This window comes from Eublepharis macularius, chromosome 13 (assembly GCF_028583425.1).
Source record: "Eublepharis macularius isolate TG4126 chromosome 13, MPM_Emac_v1.0, whole genome shotgun sequence".
Taxonomy (NCBI): Eukaryota; Metazoa; Chordata; class Lepidosauria; order Squamata; family Eublepharidae; genus Eublepharis; species Eublepharis macularius.
The window spans coordinates 59,549,767-59,573,179 of record NC_072802.1 but is presented as its reverse complement, the minus strand read 5'-3'; the positions used below and the strand labels follow the sequence as shown (position 1 = coordinate 59,573,179).

Here is a 23,413-nt window from a genome sequence, read left to right as displayed (position 1 = left end):
GGATTTCCAGGGGAACCGGGTTGGCTACTGTGAGAAACAGGATATTGGATATTTGTGGAGGGAGAGTCTGCTGCTTTTTAACTTCAGAGAACTACTTTTGTGCAATTTTCACACAGTATCCATATCTGTACTTGAAGGAGTACCTCCTCCCTTATTGTCCAGCCCAGCAATTAAGATCCGCTTCGTAAGCCCTGCTTTCTGTCCCGCTGCCTACAGAGATGAGGCAGGTCCTGATGACCAGAAACAAGGCTTTTTCAGTGGTGGCACCTTGCCCTTGGAATACCCAGAGCCACTGAGATAGGCGGGCTAGAGGAATAAAATTCCCTGGGCCTATCAGCTCTCAATGGCTCCTGGAGCTGTAATCTTCTTGCATTCAGTAAACGCATTTTTAAAACTGTAACTTCCACTGGTCAGGAACATGGAAGGGTCCATTCAGGATATCATCATCATCATCATCATTTCTTGTAGAGTTATTTCTTATATTAATAATTATTATTTCTTGTAGGGTTGTCAGCTCTGGTTGAGAAATTCCTGGAGAATTTGGGGGTGGAGCCTAGAGAAGGCAGGGCTTGGGGAGGGACTTCAGTGAGGTATAATGCCATAGAATCCACCCTCCAAAGCAGCCATTTTTTCCAGGGAAATGGATCTCTATGGCCTGGAGATCAGTTGTAATTCTGGGAGCTCTCCAGCTACCACCTGGAGGCTGGCAATCCCATTTCCAGGGTAATTTCAATTGCCCAACTTGCCCCTGCTTTTCTGTTTTCTTTTTTCCTCTTTAAGGAGGCAGCAGTAAGAGAGGAGGGGAGGGAATGCAATCGGAAGGGTGAACTGGAGCGAGGAGGATTTCAGCATCTGGGCACCAGAATCACTTTCTAAAGTTAGTGCAGGAGCAGGAATGTTACTCTTTGGCTTACCTGCCTCCTCTTCCTGGATGATAAAACTGACTTTTCAGATCCTCCCCAGTTTTCCTCCCCTCTCCCCTTAAGCATCCTTAAGTTGCTATAAGTTTTTGTTTCAGGTTAGTACAAACATTTTTGAAGCATGTTTGCAGCTGAGTATTTCTTAAGAGAGACTGATGTCTCCCTTAATTCAATTCCTAGCTAAATTGTGTCTCACCTACATTCAATTAATAGTGCACCTCAGTGTTCTAGCTAGGTCCCTGGCTGGGGAGTCTTCCTGATTCTGCTTACACTTGTTGTTTGTTGTTGGTATGTTTGTTTGGCACCATATCCCATTGCAACGTGCACTGCGTAAATCATAAGTAAAATCTTAATAATCCTGCTGCTTTTCCATTAAGGTTACTTAACCAATGAACAATTATTATTATATTCACAGTAACAGAAAGCCAAGTGATTTGTTTTGGATCAGGGTCTTGGGAGGGGAAGCAGATAGAATTGTTGTCCAGGGCTAGGGCTGCCAGCTTCCCTTACCCTCCCGGTGGGAGGGGGGACCCAGCACTCACCTTTGTGCTGTCCTAGGAGTCTTCCTTCACTGTATCCTGAGGAGGTTCTTTTGCATATGTATTGGCGCTTGATATGCTAATCTTCTCTGCAGGGCTATTGTAGGATGTAGAGTATTTTGTTAGCCTGGTGTTTTTCAGGACTGGAAACCATGCTGTATTCATTCTTAGTCTCTTCTTTCCTGTTGAAATTGTGCTTATGCTTAGGAATTTCAGTGGCTTCCCTGTGCAATCTGACGAAGTAGTTGGAAGTGTTGTCCAGTATTTTAGTGTCCTGGAATAGGATACTGTGTCCTGTTTGAGTTAGGCTATGTTAGGCTGAGTTAGACTCCTCAGGATACAGTGAAGCCTCCCTCCATTAGCATTCCACATCCTGGGAAACTCTTACAGGATGACTCAGCCCAAACTCACCTTCCTGAGTAGATATAAATTACCTGCCAATATCTTCTCCACACTGTGGCACTGAGAGATCTCTATCTTTTGGTGCTACACCTCTGAAGATGCCAGTCACAGCTGCTGGCGAAACGTCAGGAACTACAATGCCAAGACCACAGCTATACAGCCCGGAAAACCCACAACAACCATCTTTTTTTTTACCTGTGTTTTTGCTCGAAGGCTGTGAACTGTTTTATCAATATCATTTTAGACTGCTGTGTTTGTTCTAAGCCTTTATGTTCTGAGAGGTGGCATAAAACTTTATAAATAAAGTAACCTCCTCCCCTTTTAAGAACTTACATTTCAACACGGCAATGTAGGCCCGTGAAAATTCTGCTCATTGCTGCTGTTATTAACAGCTACTCCCTGTCCCTGTCCCTTGGTAACCCCAGCCAAAGGTAATTTGGGGCACATATATTCCTGTTTTCTATCTGGAACACTGGGAATCAGCACAAGGCATGATAAGAAACCGTTTTTGCACCAGAGTCTCTCTACACAAGACATCTGACACGTGAAGAACACATGTTGGGAGATGCAATGGTAGCCAGAAAGGGTAGTTTAAAAAGACAGAGCCGGTGGCAGGGCAAAGGCTTTGCTATACACTGGAGCTATGTGAAGGGGCTGTGAAATGCGAGAAGGGAAACTTCAGCCCATTGTAACCTCTCCAGGTCCAAGTCTGGCTCTGGAAGGCAACTCCAGCCCATTTCCATTCCTTCTGCCCTCTGGTTGCAATCCCACACAGTTTTAGATTGGAGAGGTGAAATTGACAGTCTTCAGGGAGGCAAAGATTAAATTAACAAACCCTCTGAGGAGTGATCTCTGCTGGCTCTATCTTTTTAAATTACTCTTCCCAGCTAACACGGCATCTCCCTACACGTGACAAACACACCCCGAGGCGTCTCATGTAGAGAGACTCTTAGCCCTGGGTTTCCTGTGGCTTAAATGAGCAGAAGTCTCCTTTTACCAAAAGATAAAATCAAGCAATCTAAGTGGTCACTTCCCAGGAAGTGTGACTGTACCTTAATCCTTACACAGGGCACTTGGTTGCACTTTTTGAATTTATGCCATCAAGATTCTTTTTATGTGGGGTGTTTAACTGAAGCTCCTGAGCATCACAGAAAAAAGACTCTCAGTATCATCTCTTTTTTTTGCTGTGTTTTACCAGTGTGTTTTCTGCTTTTGCTAATGCACACATAGAAATAAGTATCTTAGAGACCTTGGGTGGGTTGGGGTCAGAACACAATTTAAATAAAGCCTGTGCCAAACAAAGAATTTATAGCACCCTGTACTGAAATACAGAAATCCATAGTAGAACAATGGAACGTCCCTAGAACGTTGGCTCCATTTCATAAACAAGACTAGGTCACTTGGAACTTCCAAATCCAGGGTGGAATTTGGAGGAGGAGGATTTCAGCAATACCCTTCAAGTTATTTCAGAGCTTCTGGAAATTACCCAGGATGGCATAAGCTAGCTCATATGTATATATTTACGTATCCTGGGATGGAAAGAATCTGACTGCTAGAGGGTACTGAAATATTGATTTACCAAACTGTTACTGAATCTGTTTAAGAAATTTGTTACAATGTTGCAAAAGCTACACGCTTACTGAACAACTGGGTTTCTCTCTCGGCACCTATAAATTTGCATTTTTAAGGGTCTGGAGACATCCCTTTGATTTAATTATTCTGTGGCATCTCCATAGGGCCAACTTATTTACAAGAGCTTTCCCTCTCCCCTTTCTTATTTTGCATTTCTTTTGGTCTCCCCACCCCATTTTAAAAATATGATCAAGGAACTTCGACAAGAATTTTAATTTGAATGCAGCTTGTAGAAACATAAAGAGGCGTATGCGAGGTCTATGACTTCAAGCGTCTTCTCCAGCAGACTCAAAGCAATTTCTGTACGAATAAATTAGCCTTCGTCTTTCATTTGCAAGACGCCTGTGACAACAAATAATGCTTTCTGTTTAATGATGAAGACCCCGAGTAATTAGCCTTTGATTGCAGGGTTGCTTTTTGGTTTTTTAGACTTTTTTAAAAAGCAAAGTCTGTGCTTGTAAAAGGCAGTAGATTTGGTGACACTTGAGACTGGCAGAATAAAGATGGTGATGTCACTTGTTTGCTAGTGGAGCTCTGTCAATGGGTTGAAAATTTCTACTTCAATCTTGCTTCCTCTGGTGCTTGCCACCTACTTCTTTGTGACTGGGAGGCAGAGCACCTGCTTGGCATTCAGAAAATTCATGGTTCCGTTCCTGTTTTCTCCAGTTCCTCTTCTCACATTACAAAGTAAATGAGTTGGATCTGGTGTTTCATCCTATGTCGGATATAACACAATCACATGGGAGTTGTTGATTCTCCTCATTTGCTGTGTGCATGATGCCCAATTAGGATGAGGATCGCGGAGTGCATGTAACAACAACAACATTTGATTTATATACTTCCCTCCAGGACAACTTAATGCCCACTCAGAGCGGTTTACAAAGTGTGTTGTTATTATTCTCATGACAATCGCCCTGTGAGGTAGGTGGGGCTGAGAGAGCTCTGAGAGAGCTGTGACTGACCCAAGGTCACCCAGCTGGCTTCAAGCGGAGGAGTGAGGAATCAAACCTGGCTCTCCAAATTAAGAGTCCTGCCGCTCTTAACCACTACACCAAACTGGCTCCAACTTCTCGCTCTTCCCCGTGCCGTTTTCCCAGCCTGAAACCAGCCTGTTGGGGAAACGCACATATATCCCAAAGAATGTGTAAGTTTCTCAACTCCCCTCTGTCTGGGGATCAGGAGGTGGGGCCACCAGCCATGTGTCCATTTTCAAGAGGTTCCAGAACTCCGTTCCCCCGCGTTCCCCCTGAAAAAAAGCCCTGGGCTTAGCAATGCTTGTGCAACTGTCTTGTAGGCCAGTTCTAGCTTACAGCAAAACTGTAAACTCCCTTGCTCTCCAGACACCAAACTGCAGCCGAGCACTCCAAGTGGCCACTTTACTAATCGGCACTATGGCTGCCAGACTTTAACTATTGACTATCCTGATATACTGGACTAGTCTGTAGCCTGTCTAAACTTGGTCTCCTGTGCACTCCTCAGCTTGGCACAACAGGCAGGTGTTTATGGAATAAACACCCTCCTTCCAGCCAAGAAGGAGCTATGCCAAGGGCTTCTCACTTTTAAGATAAGTAACATTTTTACTTTTGCCTTTTGACAATCGGGGCACCAATTATGATGTAAAACTGGCTCTTGCCTGAAAGCAGAGCTGCTTCAGACATCAAGTTGCTGCTGCCCCTCGCCACATCACCACAGTTCAGTCATCCATTTCTCCATTTAGTGACAAGTTGTGCTGATTTACTGTAGCGTTTTCTCCCCCCTGGTATAAACAACTATCCTTCAGAGACTGGACATGAAAAGGGAGCCCAGCGGCTTTCCTCCCACTTAGAAATGAGCGAAAGGCATCGATTTTCAATAAGTCTTGAAAGGTTAATAATCCTCACGATAAATGAAACTCGGCCAATGGACAAACAATTCAGCCGGCAACAGGCAGTTCTCGCAAGAGAGATTTTGTCATGTAATGATGCTGCAGAATGCAGACTTTCCCCTTTGTGTGAGTCTTGACACTTTTTAGATTTATGCCATCTGTCTGTGTCCTGGTCACCTCTTCTCTTCTCTGCTCCAATCGCTTTCCTTCATGTTGCTCTTCTCTTTGGCAGTCTTTTTACAATTGCTTCTTCTATGAAATAATTCTTCCCAGGGCTGGCGCGCCCATAGAGGCAGGTCCAGCCCCCGCCTTGAGCACTGAGGTGCCAAAGGGGGCGCCGGAGGGCTGGCAGGCTGTAACCCCATGCTGCCGGTGCCACCAACACATGCCCCTGGCCAGGTGCAGCAGCCACAGGCCAGGCACAGCAGGCGTCCGGGGCGGCATGAGGAACAACAGAGCAGGAGGGCTAGGAGGACAAACGCGTACCTCCCCAGCCACCCACCGCGCCAGACTGGGAGCGCGGGCAGCCTCCACACGCCATCCCAGCTGCCTGCTGCACCAATGGGCTTGCTTGCTGCGTGATGATGTCACATTAAGTGATGTTATCACACAGTCCAGGGGCAGCAATGGACCTGACCCCAGCCTCGGTCGCCAGAAACCCTGGTGCTGCCCCTGATTCTCCTCTCCCTCCACTGTCATTCTAATCATGCTACCACATTCCGTAATTTTCAGTCCTGATCCTTTTCAGCATCAATGTCATGCTGCTTAAATGGAAAGTCATCCCCCTTTAAGGTTATGCCAGGTTTTGTATGTGCTAGGAGTCCTTACGTTGAAGCCCTGCCTTCTAATCCCAGAAGTGTGGATGGTGACTGCAGTGGCATAGTGCGGAAGGAAAATCATTGTGTGCATAATGGGACGAGTGACGCAGAAGCATTCCATGTTGACCCAAGCTTAAATTGAGCTCTGCCTTCTTCTCTGTTCCTTTTACTGTGGATGCATGCTGACAACCACTTCAAAGCTTGGCCCTGCTGCATTTTAAGTGGACCTGTCTTGTGGGGATAGTTCTTCAATGTCAAGTCAAAGAAAACAGCATGCACTCCAACCATCTCTTTTTCCTGCAACCTGTCCACAGCAAATCCCTATCCTGATGTTGGCCTTTTGAAGTGATGTTGGTGGTGGAGAGTGCCTTCAGGTCATAGCTGACTTATGGTGACCCTTGGTGGAGTTTTCATGGCAAGAGACCAACAGAAGTGGTTTGCTGTTGCTTGCCTGATCTTTGCTGGACGTCTCCCATCCAATTACTAACCAAGGCTGACCCTGCTTAGCTTCTGAGATCTGAGAAGAACAGGCTCACCTGGGCGATCCCAGTCAGGGGTGAAGTGATGTTAGGAAGTCTTTTTACAATTTTTCGGAGTGAGTTGCTAGAGTTATCTTCAGGGTTTATCTATCTCTCCTGAGCTACTTAAAATTCAGTTTCGTATGGGGAGTGAATGCATCTTGTCTCTAGTGAATGTCCACATAAATGCATTCACAGGAACACTAAGGCACTGTAAAGGGCATAGCCTGCCATTCACATGAGCGTGGAGGGAGGAAGAGCTGTGTCACTTGTCTGCAGAGATGGCACAGGCCTTATCCAATAGGTGCCCGTGACACTCCAACTGGCACATTCCACAATGTACTCCAAAATATTTTGCTTGCCTGCCTTCTATCTCTGCTATGGCAGTCATTCCTGAGAGGGAGGCCCTTTGGACAGTATCTGGCTTAAGGTCTTTCAGAGTCTGGAAACAGCCCTGTCTTCCCATTCATGGGCTTCAACTGCTGTGATCTATAATGTATGCCTTTTATCCAGGTATGTGATAGATCCAGCCATCTTTAGCCAATGCTTAGTTTCTTCTCTGCCTGAGACCCTGGAGGGAAAAGAGAAGATGAAAATGAAGAAAAAGATGTGGATGAAGGAGATGAAGATGATAATAATTTGTTTGTATACTGCTCTTCTAGACAGATTAGTGTCTACTCAGAGCAGTGAACAAAGTCAGTGTTGTTGTTATCTCCGCCATGCAGCTGGGGACCTGAGGCTGAGAACAGAGCTTTACCCAAGGCCACCTACTGAGCGATGGCTGTAGTGAGATTGAAACCAGCGAAGTGCTGCCTTGCAGCTGAGTCACTTATCCACTACGCTATACTGGGCTAGCTGGACCAGTGGTCCAATGGTAGAAGGCAGCGTAATGGTTGAAATAGTAGCCTTGGCAATGACTAGTGACACACCCACTGTTTGCCAGCCGTGAACAATCATCTTGTCATCTGTTGTTCTATTCATGGCTGTTGAGCTGTGCCTTCTTAACAGTACAGTACAATGCAATTTGTGTATAGTACAGTACAGAAGCATCCTCTATGACTTTTAGTCAAGGTCAGTAGCTGTTCTCCTATATTCCTGGCCGTAACACCCGTGGCGCAGAGTGATAAGTGGCAGCACTGCAGCCTAAGCTCTACTCACGACTTGAGTTCGATCCTGGCAGAAGCCAGGTTCAGGCAGCCGGCTCAAGGTTGACTCAGCCTTCCATCCTTCCCAGGTCGGTAAAATGAGTACCTAGTTTCCTGGGGGTAAAGTGTAGATGACTGGGGAAGGAAATGGCAAACCACCCCATAAAAAGTCTGCCAAGAAAACGTCATGATGTGACGTCCCCCCCATGGGTCAGTAATGACTCAGTGCTTGCACAGGGGGACTACCTTTACCTTTAACAGCGCTATACTGCTCTGTTAATAAAGCTAGGGGAAAAAATACAAGAATCCTGAAAATCCTTGTGCTTCCAACAGTCAGCCTGTCCTTATCTCTGTTTGCAACTGTTTGCCTGCTTCTTTTTTCCTATTCCTCATTTCGGACTGTGCCTATGTGATCTCATTTTACTTGCGGGCAATTCCAGCAGATGGGTTAAACCTGTAATCTCTTTGCTAATTGTGAGTTGCTGGTTTCCTTACATATCTCATTGGGCAGGTCGCTGGCTCTGTGCTCTGCTCTCTCTTTCCTCTCACTGGTGACCCAGTTTCAGAGAACTTGCATTAGAATTTAGATTGGAAAGACGGAAGGAAGAGTGCCTTCATATACAAACGAGCATACACAGGCACAGTTTCTCTCTGCACACACTCATACATGTCTGTGTGCCTGCATTTGTTTTGGTCAAGTCTACCCACTACTCTAGGCTGTTTGTGTGTGTCTCTGTGTGTGAATAGGGGGGGAGTCAGATATATTTTCAAACCCCCTCACATTGCCATCACAACCCACTGAAATTTCATTGTACTCCTCTCACCCTCGAGCCTTGGAAATCAAAATCTTTGCTTGATTACAGTATCATTTGACAGTATTTCTCGGGTTTTGCTGTCACTCAGGTAATAATAATTCAATGGTTTGAACTTTAAACAATTGAGACGTGGGGAGAAGTAGCAAAAAGGTTAATCTTTTTCTGTCTGAAGCGTATATGGAAAGTTGATTCATTCATCTCTCCCTTCAGTCTCGGTAGATGCCTCTGAGAATAAAACACCGACCTACCTAATTTATGAGGCTAGCTTATATGGAGTCAGTCTGTTGGTCTGCCGAGCACAGTATTGCTGGCTGCAGCTCTCCAGGGTCTCGGATAGAGGTCCAAACATCTAACATCTGCAATCTGAGATATTTTTCACTGGAGATGTCAGGGACTTCCTACATGCAAAACATCTATCCATTTTTATCCCTTTCTTCCCCTAAGGGGCTCAGGGACTTATATGTGATTCTTGCTTCCTCCATTTTATCCTTACGACTGTGCTGGGAGGCAGGTTAGGCAGAGAGAGAGAGAGAGAGAGAGAGAGAGAGAGAGAGAGAGAGAGAGAGAGAGAGAGAGAGAGAGACTGGCCCAAAGTCATCCAGTGAATTTAATGGATATGAACCCTGGCGAGCCCACTGGGCACTCTAACCACTACTCTTCACTAGTTCTATACACCATACTAGCCAGTGGTGTTCAGCTGCCAAGCTATAATCCTTGCCTTATCTTGCTTGGTGTTTATGAGATGGTAGGATTCTCTCCTCCTCTCCGTTTACTGTTTCCCTGTGTTTCGGTTTCACTTGTCCTCCAGTTTCCTTCTCCCTTGGCCAGCCCTTCCTGCCTCCTGCCAAATTCACATTGAGGGTTTATAAGGATGCCTTTCCCATGTCATATATCTTAATTTTACCCTTAGCTTTGCTAACCCATCCTTCATCCTTTCTCACTCCCATCCGCCAACAATGGCCATTTGTTCAACCTTCCCTCCATTCATCTTACTCCCAATATTCCTAATCTTTTAACTCCTCAAAGCTAAAAATAAACTAACAGTCTGTCTTACCATTTGTCTCAATATGAATAACTGTTGGGGTTTCTTTTTGTCTGTCTCTCCCATCCCAGCCACCGCTTTTTCAGAGTCATATTTTCATTTCAATCAATCCGCTTCACATTTTTTCCCACAGTGTTTCAACAATTAATTTACTGCCCTTTAAGGTCACTGAATCCTCTTGAACTCTATATTTCTGGAATTGCTTAGCTGAACTACCCAATCTACTATTTCAATAAATTTGTTTTATGCCGCCTTATATCTTTCTGTGTTAGCTTCCCAACCATCTGTTTTATTTATCCATGTGTTTGATGCTCTCTGTCCCTTCCTCCAAGGAGCTCACTATAGCATGCCTTTCCCACAACAACCCTGTGAGGTAGCTTTGTCTGAGAGAGGGGAGAAGGTCTCACAGTGAGCTTTGTGTCTTACTTGGGAGGTTTAAGTCTGATCTCTCTAGGTGCAATTCAACATGCAGTCCTCTGTACCAAACTAGGACCATTTTCACATGTCTTAATGGCTCTGGTACGTCATGCAAAGTTCCTACAAGGACAGCGTCTTCCTGGCGGGATTTCACACGAGAATCGGGAAATCACACCAGGAAGATGCTGTCCTTGCGGGAGCTTTGCAGGACATACTGGAGCCGATAAGATGTATAAAAACAGCCCAGCTTCCCCCTGTATCTGACAGCCAGGTACCCCTCCTTCATGCCTGCTGCAGGCAGGAATCCCCCCTCCTGTTTCCAACTGCTGTCGTTGAGACCCACCAGAGGACAGGCACAGGCAGCAGGCAGCTAAGAATCTCCTTCAGTTGGAACATGGCCACTTCTCATACCTCATTATGAGTAAGAAATCGGGTTGCCCATCTCCAAGGGAGGTCTAGAGATCTCTCAGAAGTACAACTGATCTCTTGATAACAGAGATCAGCTCCCCGGGAGAAGATGGCTGCTTTGGAGGGTGGACTCTATGGCATTATGCCCTGGTGAAGTCCCTCCCCCAAGCCCTACTTCCTCTGGCTCCCCCCCCCCAATTGTCAGAAATAGGGATGTGCGTTTCGGCATTCAGAATGCCGAAAGAATGCCGAAACAAAAGTGTTTCGGCTTCTTTCAGGGAATGCCGAAACGTTTCGGGGAATCCCGAAACGTTTCGGGTAGCCGAAAGAAAAAAGCCGAAACGTTTCGGGATTCTTTCGTCTTTCATTCGGCTTTTCAATGGGAAAATGCCTCCGTCTTCCCGGACGTCTGGGGGAGGCATCTTCCCACCGAATAAGCCCAAAATTGGTGGGGACCTTCCTCTAACCCTTCTCTAACAACCACCCAAGTTTCAGACAGATTGGACTTTGGGGGGCCATGTTATGGCCCCCCAAAGCAGGTCCCCCCATCCTCCCATAAAGGAGCATCTTCTTCATTATTTCCTATGGGGAAAAAATGAAGAAGCAGGCTTCCTTTGCCAGGGGTGGCATTTTGCATGCAAAATGCCCCCTTACCCTCAGGGGCCCTTCTCCCACCCCTCCTCCCACCCCCCACCAAGGCTCAGCCTGCTCCCACTTGGGGGGGCCATTTCATGGCCTCCCCAAGTAGGTGCTCTAATCTCTACCACTGACAGCTGGGGGAGGCTTGTGTTGCCAGGGGTGGCATTTTGCATGCAAAATGCCCCCCAACCCTCTGGGGCCCTTCTCCCACCCCTCCTCCCACCCCCCACCAAGGCTCAGCCTGCTCCCACTTGGGGGGGGCCATTTCATGGCCTCCCCAAGTAGGTCCTCTCAGCCCCTAAATTCCACCCCTTACAGCTCCACACAAACCCAATTCCCCCCAGCTGCCACACACAGACCCAAATCCCCACATTAGCCCCTCACAGACCCAAATCCACCCCCACCTGCCCCACACCCATAACCCCAGGAACAGGCTGGCAAAGGCCAGCCCTCTCCCTTTGTTCCCTATGCTGGGAACTTCTAAACTCTCTTTCCCTGGGCAATTCTGCACAGCCCAGGGGTGCCACAATGGTGGGCACACTTCTGAGTGCCAGCTGGTCCCTGTGAAAGAGCACCTGAACCACAGACACCCTCCCTCAAATTCCCCCACCACCTACAGAGATGGCTGGCCAGCCAGCCCCATTGTTCCCTATGATGGGAACCAACTGCACAACAAAGAATAAAACAAGAACAACACAAAATAAAGTTTTTTAAAAATTATTTTCTCCCTTCCAAAGTACAAGTAGGCAAAGCATTATGACACATAACACCAGCAGTCCCCCACACAGAAAAATAACACAACTCACTTAACATCAGAGAATCACAAAGCACGATTCCTGTCAAAAACACTTTATTTCTTGAACAGCTTTAGGCTACACAGCAGGGGGGGGACACCAAAGGGCATGGCAGCAGTATCTTACACAAAAATAACACAACTCACTTAACATCAGAGAATCACAAAAGCACAATTCCTGTCAAAAACACTTTATTTCTTGAACAGCTTTAGGCTACACAGCAGGGGGGGAACACCAAAGGGCATGGAAGCAGTATCTTACACAAAAATAACACAACTCACTTAACATCAGAGAATCACAAAAACACAATTCCTGGCAAAAAAACTTTATTTCTTGAACAGCTTTAGGCTACACAGCAGGGGGGGAACACCAAAGGGCATGGAAGCAGTATCTTACACAAAAATAACACAACTCACTTAACATCAGAGAATCACAAAAACACAATTCCTGGCAAAAACACTTTATTTCTTGAACAGCTTTAGGTTACACAGTAGGAGGGCACAAAAGGGCATGATAGCAATGTACTACAAAAAATAATACAACCCACTTCACCGTTTTTGACAGCAATTGTGTTTGTGTGATTCTCTGATGTGAAGTGAGTTGTGTTATTTTTGTGTAGTACACTGCTTTCCTGCTCTGTGGTGCCTTCCTACTGTGTAACCTAAAGCAGTTACAGAAATAAAGTGCTTTTGACAGCAATTTTTTGGGGTGATTCTTTAATGTGAAGTGAGTTGTGTTATTTTTGTGTAAGATACTGCTTCCATGCCCTTTGGTGTCCCCCCCCTGCTGTGTAGCCTAAAGCTGTTCAAGAAATAAAGTGTTTTTGACAGGAATTGTGCTTTTGTGATTCTCTGATGTTAAGTAAGTTGTGTTATTTTTGTGTAAGATACTGCTGCCAAGCCCTTTGGTGTTCCCCCCTGCTGTGTAACCTAAAGCTGTTCAAGAAATAAAGTGTTTTTGACAGGAATCGTGCTTTGTGATTCTCTGATGTTAAGTGAGTTGTGTTATTTTTCTGTGGGGGGGACTGCTGGTGTAATGTGTCATAATGCTTTGCCTACTTGTACTTTGGAAGGGAGAAAATAATTTTTTAAAAACTTTATTTTGTGTTGTTCTTGTTTTATTCTTTGTTGTGCAGTTGGTTCCCATCATAGGGAACAATGGGGCTGGCTGGCCAGCTATCTCTGTAGGTGGTGGGGGAATTTGAGGGAGGGTGTCTGTGGTTCAGGTGTTCTTTCACAGGGACCAGCTGGCACTCAGAAGTGTGCCCACCATTGTGGCACCCCTGGGCTGTGCAGAATTGCCCAGGGAAAGAGAGTTTAGAAGTTCCCAGCATAGGGAACAAAGGGAGAGGGCTGGCCTTTGCCAGCCTGTTCCTGGGGTTATGGGTGTGGGGCAGGTGGGGGTGGATTTGGGTCTGTGAGGGGCTAATGTGGGGATTTGGGTCTGTGTGCGGCAGCTGGGGGGGAATTGGGTTTGTGTGGGGCTGTAAGGGGTGGACTTTAGGGGCTGAGAGGACCTACTTGGGGAGGCCATGAAATGGCCCCCCCAAGTGGGAGCAGTCTGAGCCTTGGTGTGGGGTGGGAGGAAGGGTGGGAGAAGGGCCCCAGAGGGCTGGGGGGCATTTTGCATGCAAAATGCCACCCCTGGCAACACAAGCCTCCCCCAGCTGTCAGTGGTAGAGATTAGAGCACCTACTTGGGGAGGCCATGAAATGGCCCCCCCAAGTGGGAGCAGGCTGAGCCTTGGTGGGGGGTGGGAGGAGGGGTGGGAGAAGGGCCCCAGAGGGTTGGGGGGCATTTTGCATGCAAAATGCCACCCCTGGCAACACAAGCCTCCCCCAGCTGTCAGTGGTAGAGATTAGAGCACCTACTTGGGGAGGCCATGAAATGGCCCCCCCAAGTGGGAGCAGGCTGAGCCTTGGTGGGGGGTGGGAGGAGGGGTGGGAGAAGGGCCCCTGAGGGTAAGGGGGCATTTTGCATGCAAAATGCCACCCCTGGCAAAGGAAGCCTGCTTCTTCATTTTTTCCCCATAGGAAATAATGAAGAAGATGCTCCTTTATGGGAGGATGGGGGGACCTGCTTTGGGGGGCCATAACATGGCCCCCCAAAGTCCAATCTGTCTGAAACTTGGGTGGTTGTTAGAGAAGGGTTAGAGGAAGGTCCCCACCAATTTTGGGCTTATTCGGTGGGAAAATGCCTCCTCCAGGCGTCCTGGAAGACGGAGGCATTTTCCCATAGAAAAAAGCCGAAAGAATGCCGAAATAATGCCGAAAGAATCCCGAATCCCGAATCCCGAAAGAGATTCTTGTTTCGGCTTTCAGCTTTAACGATAGAGAATTTTCTTTCGGCTTTCTACTTTCGGCTATAGCCGAAAATTTTTGGCTTGCACACCCCTAGTCAGAAATTTCCCAATCTGGAGTTGAGAACAAAACTGTGGAACTGTCCACAGCCAAACTAGGAGTTTCTACATACTTGAGGATACCCTGCCCCCCCCCCATTTATGCAGAAAAATATGATTTGGTGAATTAACGAAAAGGAAACTCCCCCCCCAGAACTGCTCTGATATGGATTGAATATGTCCATTAAAAGAAGGGGACATTATCCTGTTTGGGTCTCTAAGTGATTATACGATGCCTTAGTGGGAAATTTCCAGGTTGTTCCCCACCTCTCATGATTCCTCATAGGTCTCTTTGCTGTTTCCATGTAATTTTAGTTGCCATTTTTATTTTCTCCTGTGGCCTGCTTCGGGATCCAGTTTTGGTTGACAAGAATGGCGGAGAATGAATGAAAATATGTATTCCATCTTCCCCACATTCAAAAATGTGTTGGCCACCCTTTTCCAGGTACACTTTTCCAAGTACACTTTTCTAGGTACACTCAACTATCTACTTTAAAATCTTGTAGTATTCTGTCCTACAGTATATTGTTATATCAAACCAGAAATCAGGACATTCCCCTATCTTTACTGGGTAAGCTTTACCATAGGAAAATGCTTAGATCTGATTAGATGGGGGGGAAAGCCCATAAATGCTACTTTGGAAGACAGTTATGAGAACTGGGTAAATATTTTTGCATTGCTCTCTTTGTTATTGCCTGCACATTAAAAGCATCTGTGACTGACATCCACGTAGACCACAGCAATGATTAAGCGTTTGGAAAGAGGAGGTGGTAATGATCAGGGCTTTTTTTCTGGGAAAAGAGGTGGTGGAACTCAGTGGGTTGCCCTGGAGAAAATGGTCACATGGCTGGTGGAGATCAGGGGGCGGGGCCACCAGCCATGTGTCCAAGAGGTTCCGGAACTCCGTTCCACTGCATTCCCGCTGAAAAAAAGCCCTGGTAATGATGCTCAGGCACAGGACGGAAACAGCTTCATTTGTTGCTGTGTAGCATAGCTTCCTAGCAAATCTTCCAAAGTGTTAATCTCATTGGAAGGCAAGTGCCTGTAAGGGCGAAGGGGGTGGCAGCAGGTCAGTAATCCTGTTTGTTTTGCAATAATGGGCTCATTCACAGAGGCTTTGGTTGGTAGGAACAAAGTCCAGGCGACAGCAGCTGCAGGCACAATTCAATAAAGGTGCTTTGAATTTTAGTAACTCTGGGCACTCCTGGCCAACATCCCTTCCTGCTTGGAAGTTTGTTGTTTTTCTGTTCCTCTTTTTGATGATGGACATCCACCTATGTGGTCCTCAGATCCTTCCAGGTCAAATCTGGAGGCCCAAACAAAGTCTCTGGTAGGTAAAAAAACCAGGGTTTTCTTGTGTTTTTCTTTACCTGCCAAATCCTTGCACCTGCTTTTCTGTCTTAGGTGAGAGACAGGTAGGGTTGCCTTCTCATTACTGGCAACTACTGGAAAAACAGCATCACCAATGTCATTTCTGCATGAAAACACAGGAGGGATGCAGCCCCTGTGATGCCCTAGGAATCTGACAGTCTCTGTGGTAAAGATCATAGAAATTGGTGAGATTCCTAGAGCATCACAATAGCCTGTGATGTCACTTTTGGGGTTTCACCCAAAATCAATGTCATGGCATCAGCAACACCGTTTTTCTCCCTCTTTTTCCTCCCGTCTGCCACATTGATTAATGATAGGCAATTAAGTGTGGCAGCAGAGAATTGCTACAGGTCTTAATTTGAGCTCAGATGTTGCCCATAAACTCTTTCCAAGGTTAAAAAAATAATTCCTGAAATTTATGAAAGCCTAGTCCCTCTGAGCATATGACAAGCACTTTAAACTCAGAGATTTTTGTTGTTGTTGTTGTCTCCTTGCTGTCTGTGCTTATGTATGTCCTGTTATGCCAATAAAGGTATTTGATTCGATTCAAACTCAGCACTGCATAGCTGTCACTTACTGCTATATACCAAGATTAAGACTTGTCTTGAAATGAGGCAAAACCCGGGGAAGTTTGAACCCTGGGTCCTCTCATGTTAGAAGTTCAAGCTGTGCTGGAGCAGATTGAAAAAATGTACCTATTGAGAGATGGGATGTGGCTCAGCAGTAGAGGACCTGCTTTGTGTGCAGTAGGTCCCGGGTTCAAGCCCCAGCATCTCCAAATAAAGTAAAGAAATAAAGTTAATAGGATCAGGTAGAAGATGATACCTGAGACCCTGGAGAGCCACTGGTGGACAGAGTAGGCAATATCGACCTTAACAGACCAATGATTTGGTCATCTGCTGTGTCTTTTGGCCTTATGCTTCTGTGCATCAGGTTTGATCACAGCTTGTCTCCTCCAGGAGGTGATGTTGGCTATCCTTGGAAGGATTAGGCCCCTCCCTTCTCTCCCCTGGCATGCAGGCACTGCAGTTGGAAGTAGTGGCTCCTCCTCTTCCTCCCCTCTTCCTGTGCCAGGTAGTCAGAGGGTAGGAGGCAGCGGCAGCAGCAGCATTCCATGGTTCATACACCTGCCCACGCAAGTCATGCCACTGCTTTAGGACTACAGACACCAACAGAAGCGGAACTGCTGGTGGCTGCTCATTCAACTGGACAGAGGAGCAAGAAGCAATCGTGCTATTTACATGGCTGGGAAAGGGGCCTATAGGACAGCCAGCCAGTGCAGGATTAATGAATGTCAAACTCGGATCTGGAAGTTGTAGATTCAACAACAACATTCGATTTATATACCGCCATTCAGGACAACTTAACACTCACTTAAAGCAGTTTACAAAGTGTGTCATTATTATTCTCAGGACAATTACCCTTGAGGTGGGTGAGGTTGAGAGAGCTCCGAGAAGCTGTGACTAGCCCAAGGTCACCCAGCTGGCTTCAGGTGGAGGAGTGGGGAATCAAACCCGGCTCTCCAGATTAGAGTCCTGCTGCTCTTAACCACGACACCACACCACACTACTACTATGATACTGGGTGTCTTTGGACTGGTTGCACTCTCTCAACTTAACCTACCTCACTGGGTTGTGAGAATAAAATGGGGTAGATGGAAAGGCTCTTTGGAGGAAAGGCAAGATGGAATATACTAGATAGAGAGCATCTTGCTGAGGGCCCCCGAAGTCTGCCCAGTGGTTAGCTTCTGGCTTCCCTCTGCTGCAGCGCCCACTGGTCATCAGAGTCCTTTCTGTTGGGGTCATGAGGCTGCCTCTTGCTCAACCCTGGAGCAGACGCGACTGTGGTGGACTTGAGTGTGAAACACCCTTTCACTCTGGGTACGAGGGAGATGCAATATCCTGCAATTGTAAGCACCACTTTAGATGCTCGTTATCCTCGAGTCTTACAAGAAAATATTGATAGGTATGTAACATTATTATCTTCCTTTATGCTGCAGAATGGAAACAGCTCCCCGGCATAAAATCAGCCATAATGGCTGTTGAGACATTGTAAATTGCAGCCCTAAAAAAACTTAATGAATTATACATATTTCAGTAACTGCATCAATAAAAGAATCTCTTTTCTCCCTTTCTTTCTTTTTTTAAAAAGCTGACCCACATTCTTCATGCTTCCGGTTTATGGGTTCATCCATTAGGGGTGATTTCGAATTCCTCTCGCCCCTGCTGTTTCAGCCTGCAAAACGCTTGCTTCACTTTTGTCTCTCCCTCGCACAGATCAAACCCTGTACATTTGCACAGTTTTTTTGTTTCTTTGCACAGATTTTTTTTCCACTGTGAAATGAATGCTCCCCCCGCAACATTATTAGGAAATAAGCTCTCTATATTAAATGCATCGATGTATAAATATTGCATATGCTGTGTATTAAAATAGGACAGCCAGCATATGTAATGCAAATAAATCTATAAAACCAACAGCCAGAAACAGAGGGCCAAAAACACAGACAAAGAGATCAAGGAATGGTGGCCTTCCCTAAGTGATGGAACCTCTCCCTGCCTTGCCACTAAATACAATGTAGCCCTGGTTCTGTTCAGCATTTGCAGAAGACCTGCAGGGTGGGGGGGATGGAAGGATGTCCAGTACTTCTCCCTAGCTCTCTAGGGAGGTTGCAGGTTGAATGCAAAGGGAAGAGATACCCGGATAATAAGGGGACTCACAGTTAGCCTCAAAACGAGAAAGGCATAGATTGCAGAGAAGCATAAAGTTTGAAAGTTGCTAGAAGCTCAGAGTGGCCAGAAACTGACCAATGAAAATGAGTTATGGGAGTGTGGCTAAAAATATCAGGAGAACGGGCAGCAGCCCAGTGATACAGCAGCATATCTGCTTTGCGTAAAGACGGTCCCTGGTTCAGCATCTCCAAGACCCTTAGACAACATTGGTTGGGAAGATGTCTGCCTGGCGGTGGCTGCCTGCCATAGCAGAAGATTCTGGGTTAGAAGGACCAGCATTCGGACCCAATAAGGCAGCTCTCAAATTCATCGATGATGATAGCCTTAAATGAAGAACTTCAGGTATTGAAACAAGAGAGAAATTGAGGCCAGAGGGCTTGCCCCCTTTCCTGTTATTCTGCGCACATCCTCTCTGCCTCCACCACCACTCAGTTTAACAGTGCGCTTCCATAAAAACAACATTAGACTCCGTTTTTCAGGCATTAATGTCAGGAGTTGTACTGTTGGAGGCAATGCAGACAGGCACTTAAGTGCGTAGGAATGGGGAGTAGTGCACCAGCCTTGATTCATGATCTGCCTTTCCCTCTGCCTGACCTTGGTAATATTTCATAGCAGTCATTCAGTGTCTTCCCTTGTTTTGTCTTTTTAATGAATGGTTTGTGTCACTTTAGTTTCTGTGGTTCAAATGATGACCTTGACCAGCAAAACTGGCAAGAAAGAAAACCAGCAAGACCGGCAGGAACAGCAAAACTGGCAAAACAACCTTTTCTTTCTCTGCTGTTTCTATACCAGTAATATCATGACATGCAAAAAAAATTTAAATTGCAGAACTCATGAGTTGGAACAGCTGTGAGGTCTTAGGTGTTGTGGGGCTTTCCAAGGAGTAACCCTTTTATCCCATCTTTTGATCTTGCCGTATGGAAGAAGGAATTTCACCTGAGCCAGAACTACCAACCAAATTTTGTGACTGTTTTCATAAGTGTTGAATATGCATTTTTTGGCATTCATGGTGAGCACATTTGTGGGGTTGCAGGTCTTTCTCCATGCTGCTGTATTCCTCCTCCTCCTTTGTCTTCTCCAATTTTGTCTGCCTGTGCTTTGGTTTGGGCTGCTTCCACACACATTGGATAATCCAATCTCAATACTCTTTAGTGAACATTTGTAATTGCTTTTCCATGTGTGGAACAAAAAATCCACTTACAAAGGATTGCTAAAGTGCATTGAAAGTGCATTATTCAACGTGTGTGGAAATGGCCTTGATCTGATTGGCTTCAGGGACCCATGATTTTGTCATGACAATATCAGGATGTTACATCAACTATGACAGTGTGGATTCTAGCAAAACAAAATCACTTGGAACGCAAAAGCCTATTGCTTTAAATAACAGTGTGGCTGAGGATGTTCTTACAATGCAATCCTAAGCAGAGTTACTCCAGTCTAAGCCCACTGATTTCAGTGGGTTTAGGCGAAGTAACTCTTAGGATTGCACTGTTAGTCATTCATAGACTGTCATCATACCTGTTTAGGAAAATAAAAAGAAAGGGGTTCCTGAGGAACACTCTTGTATGATCTGAAGCGGAGGGACCATGACACTTGCTCCTAAGTAGCACCCCTGTTAAACACATGTACAGGTTAGAAAATGTGTCCGTTTCAGCCCATCACCTCCTACCTTCTTTTCCATAGGCCCCTTAAAAAGTGTCCCATGTCCCCTGTTAATTTGGCTTGATTGGACCCAAGTTTTGCTCTGGTACTTGTGTTTAGTTCTACAGTTCAGATGGCCAGTATGACATGAGATATGAATGTGTGAAATGCCGCCACAGCTCACTTGTTGCAACCGCTGCTGGGGGTTTCAAGGCAAGAGACGGACAGAGATAGTTTGCCATTGCCTGCCTCTGCGTAGTGACCCCGGACTTCCTTGGTGATTCTCCCGTCCAAGTACTAACCATCACCCACCCTACTTGGTTTCTGTGAGCTGACAAGATTGGGCTAGACTGGGCTATCCAGGTCAGGGTGGGGTATGAATACCTTCCCATTATTCTAGACTGTTGACAAAGTCAATAAAACAATTATTTCCCTCCTCCAATACTGGATTATCCTAATATTGAAAAAAATGAATTTGTGTCCTCATGTCCTAGTTGACTTATGGAAACCCTGATGGGGTTTTCATGACAAGAGACTTCCAGAGGTGTTTGCCATTGCCTGCCTATGCAAACCTGGTCTTCATTGGAGGTCTCCCATCCAATTACTAACCAAGGTCGATCCTGCTTAGCTTCTGAGATCTGACAAGATCAGGTTCTCCTGGGCTATGCTGGTCAGGGTGGTATCATAATATTACCTTACATAATTAGGGTTTATTGGTTGATTGGTTGTTTGATTGATTGACTGACTGATTGATTGGATTTATTATCTGCTATCCCCATGAACGGGCTCAGAGCGGATCACAACATAGATAAATAAATTTACAATAAAATAAGCATTAAAAGCATTAAAAGCATAAAAACAGTTTACACAATAACATTTGGCAGCCATCCACATTGCCTGCAATCCTCCAGCCATTCCTGATTGGCTCTCCTGGCTTAGCCCATTTAATGGTATGATCATTCATGACATATAGCTTTTTTTAAAAGTGAAGGTATGACCCAATGTTTCCATTATTGCTCTCCCAGCAGAGGCTATGATGATCCAATTGAGACTGAGATTGTCGACGAGAGGATCCCATACCTGCATGGCAGTTACGCGGCACCATTGGCACAGCCTGAGAGGGGGAGCATGGCCAGCATTGACCGCCTGGGCAAGCGCTCTCCTTCCATCGACAGCATCCGCAAAGATCCCAGGTGGCGGGACCCTGACCTTCCTGAAGTTATTGCTATGCTTAGTCACCCAATCGACCCAGTCAAGTCCAACGCAGCAGCGTACCTTCAGCACCTGTGCTATGAGAATGATAAAATTAAGAAGGACGTGAGGCATCTCAAAGGGATTCCAATTCTGGTTGGCCTGCTAGATCACCCAAAGCCGGAGGTGCACCGCAAAGCTTGTGGGGCTCTCAGAAATATCTCCTATGGAAAAGATAATGAGAACAAGGTGGCAATAAAGAACTGTGATGGGATCCCAGCTTTAATCAGGTTACTGCGGAAGACAAACGACATGGAAGTGCGGGAACTCATTACAGGTCAGTATTTGCACTTTCTTCTGCAGAAATCCTTTCTTTTTCCCAGTATAGAGAAAGTGCAATGAGATAATTTTTTTCTCCCATTCTCATAAAATTAGATCTTGGGGTCAGATTGGCAGTTGGTTTAAGCAGAGGCAGAAAGGAGCATTTCTTCTCACAATGCATCATTATCTTTTGAAATTCACTACCACGGGATTCGGTGATGACCAGTAGCATAGACAGGTTTTGTAGGGGATTATACGAATTCATGAATTTGTATAGTCCCCTACTAAATCGGTCTATTTGTGTTTGAATATTTATTTAAAATATGTATATCTTTCCTTTCTGTACAAACATATTCAAAGCAACTTAAAATATGAAAACAATAAAAACAATAAAAACAGTGGTAAGATTGAAAGAGTGTGCATTATGTTCTGCCATGCCAGTTCTTACTTTTGGTGACTCTGTGAATGAAGGACCTCCAAAATATCCTGTCATTATCAGTCTTGCTCATCCTTGCAAACTGAAGGCTTCCTTTATTGAGTCAATCCATCTTGTGCTGGATCTTCCTCTTTTCCTACTGCCTTCTACTTTTCCTAGCATTATTGTCTTTCCCGGTGAGTCTTACCTGGCTTCAGATTCCCATCTGCCATGAAGCTTACTATCTAGCCTTGGACCTAAACTTTCCCACAGGGTTGTTGTGAGAGTGGAAGGAAGGAGGGGAGAGCCACGTATGCTGCCTGGACCTTCTTAGAAGGAGGGCAGAATAATATTCTCCAAATAAATAAAATAAAAACAATGAACTCTTCCAAACACACACACATGCAAGCCACAGAAACCATAGTCAACCAAGTCATAAGACGAGAGAGAGAGCAGCTTTGATGACTGTTAACAATTAATGGAAATGAATCTGTTACAGAAGTGTAAATTTGGATACAGGTGTATTTTGGGGCTTTCTCTCCCAATTAAAACAGAAGGGTTCATCCCTACACAGCATCTTCCTGAATGGTTATCATTTAGGGTTGCCACTCCCCTGGTGGGAGTGAGAAATCACTCGTTTCCTGCCTCTGCTCCCCACCACCACTCACCTGGCCAGTGGAGAGGGGAGTGTGGGAAATGGACCCAAGAGCTCCAGAGTGCATAGAAGTGCTTTCTGGAGCAATTCCTTGTTGTGCCATTCCCGGTGCAACAAGTGTGCGGGACTGATTTTCATCAAATTGCCCCCCCCGCCCCATGGGCTAGTCTTTAAGATGCTACTAGAGCTAAATCTTGCTCAGCAGATTAGTGACATTTGGGATCATGAAAACAGCACAAAGGAAAAGAGGACACTTCTCCCCCACCCCCCATCTGACACCTTCTCTGACAGTTATTTGACTGTTTTTAAAAGTATAGGAGATCCTTTCGTGGATCGCCCTTCCTCTTGCCTAGTCAGCTCTGAAAGTTTCCTGTAAAACTGGCAGAAGCCTGTCATGAAGCTGCCTTATGCTGAAACAGACCATTGGTCAGTACTGTCTGCTCGGGCTGGCAGCAGCTCCCTAGTGCCTCGAGTGAAGGTCTTTCACATCACCTTCTGCCTGGTCCTTTTTAAGTGGAGATGCCGGGGATTGAACCTGGGACCTTCTGCATGCTAAGTAGAGATGGGCATGAACAGAAAAAACCCGAATATGATGTTCGTTGTTCATTGCCATCCATGAACAGAGACTCACGAACACTTACGAGCATGACCTGTTCACGAACATGTTCGTGGTTGGATGTTCGTGGGGGCCAGCAGGCTCTCCTCCAGCCATCATCCAAGTTTGGTCAAGATCCCTACTG

The 23,413-nt window shown here is 45.8% G+C and overlaps 1 protein-coding gene across 3 annotated transcripts in view; it reads left to right on the top strand.

Moving 5' to 3' along the window:
• Nucleotides 1-23,413, top strand: part of ARVCF (ARVCF delta catenin family member) — a 376,032-nt gene that overhangs the window by 194,467 nt on the left and 158,152 nt on the right. For 2 of the 3 annotated variants that reach the window (XM_054996344.1, XM_054996343.1), the window contains exon 4: nucleotides 21,117-21,619. In XM_054996344.1, coding sequence (XP_054852319.1) covers nucleotides 21,117-21,619 — 503 coding nt within the window. The remainder of the gene's footprint in view (nucleotides 1-21,116; nucleotides 21,620-23,413) is intronic. The other variant, XM_054996345.1, reaches the window with a different exon arrangement.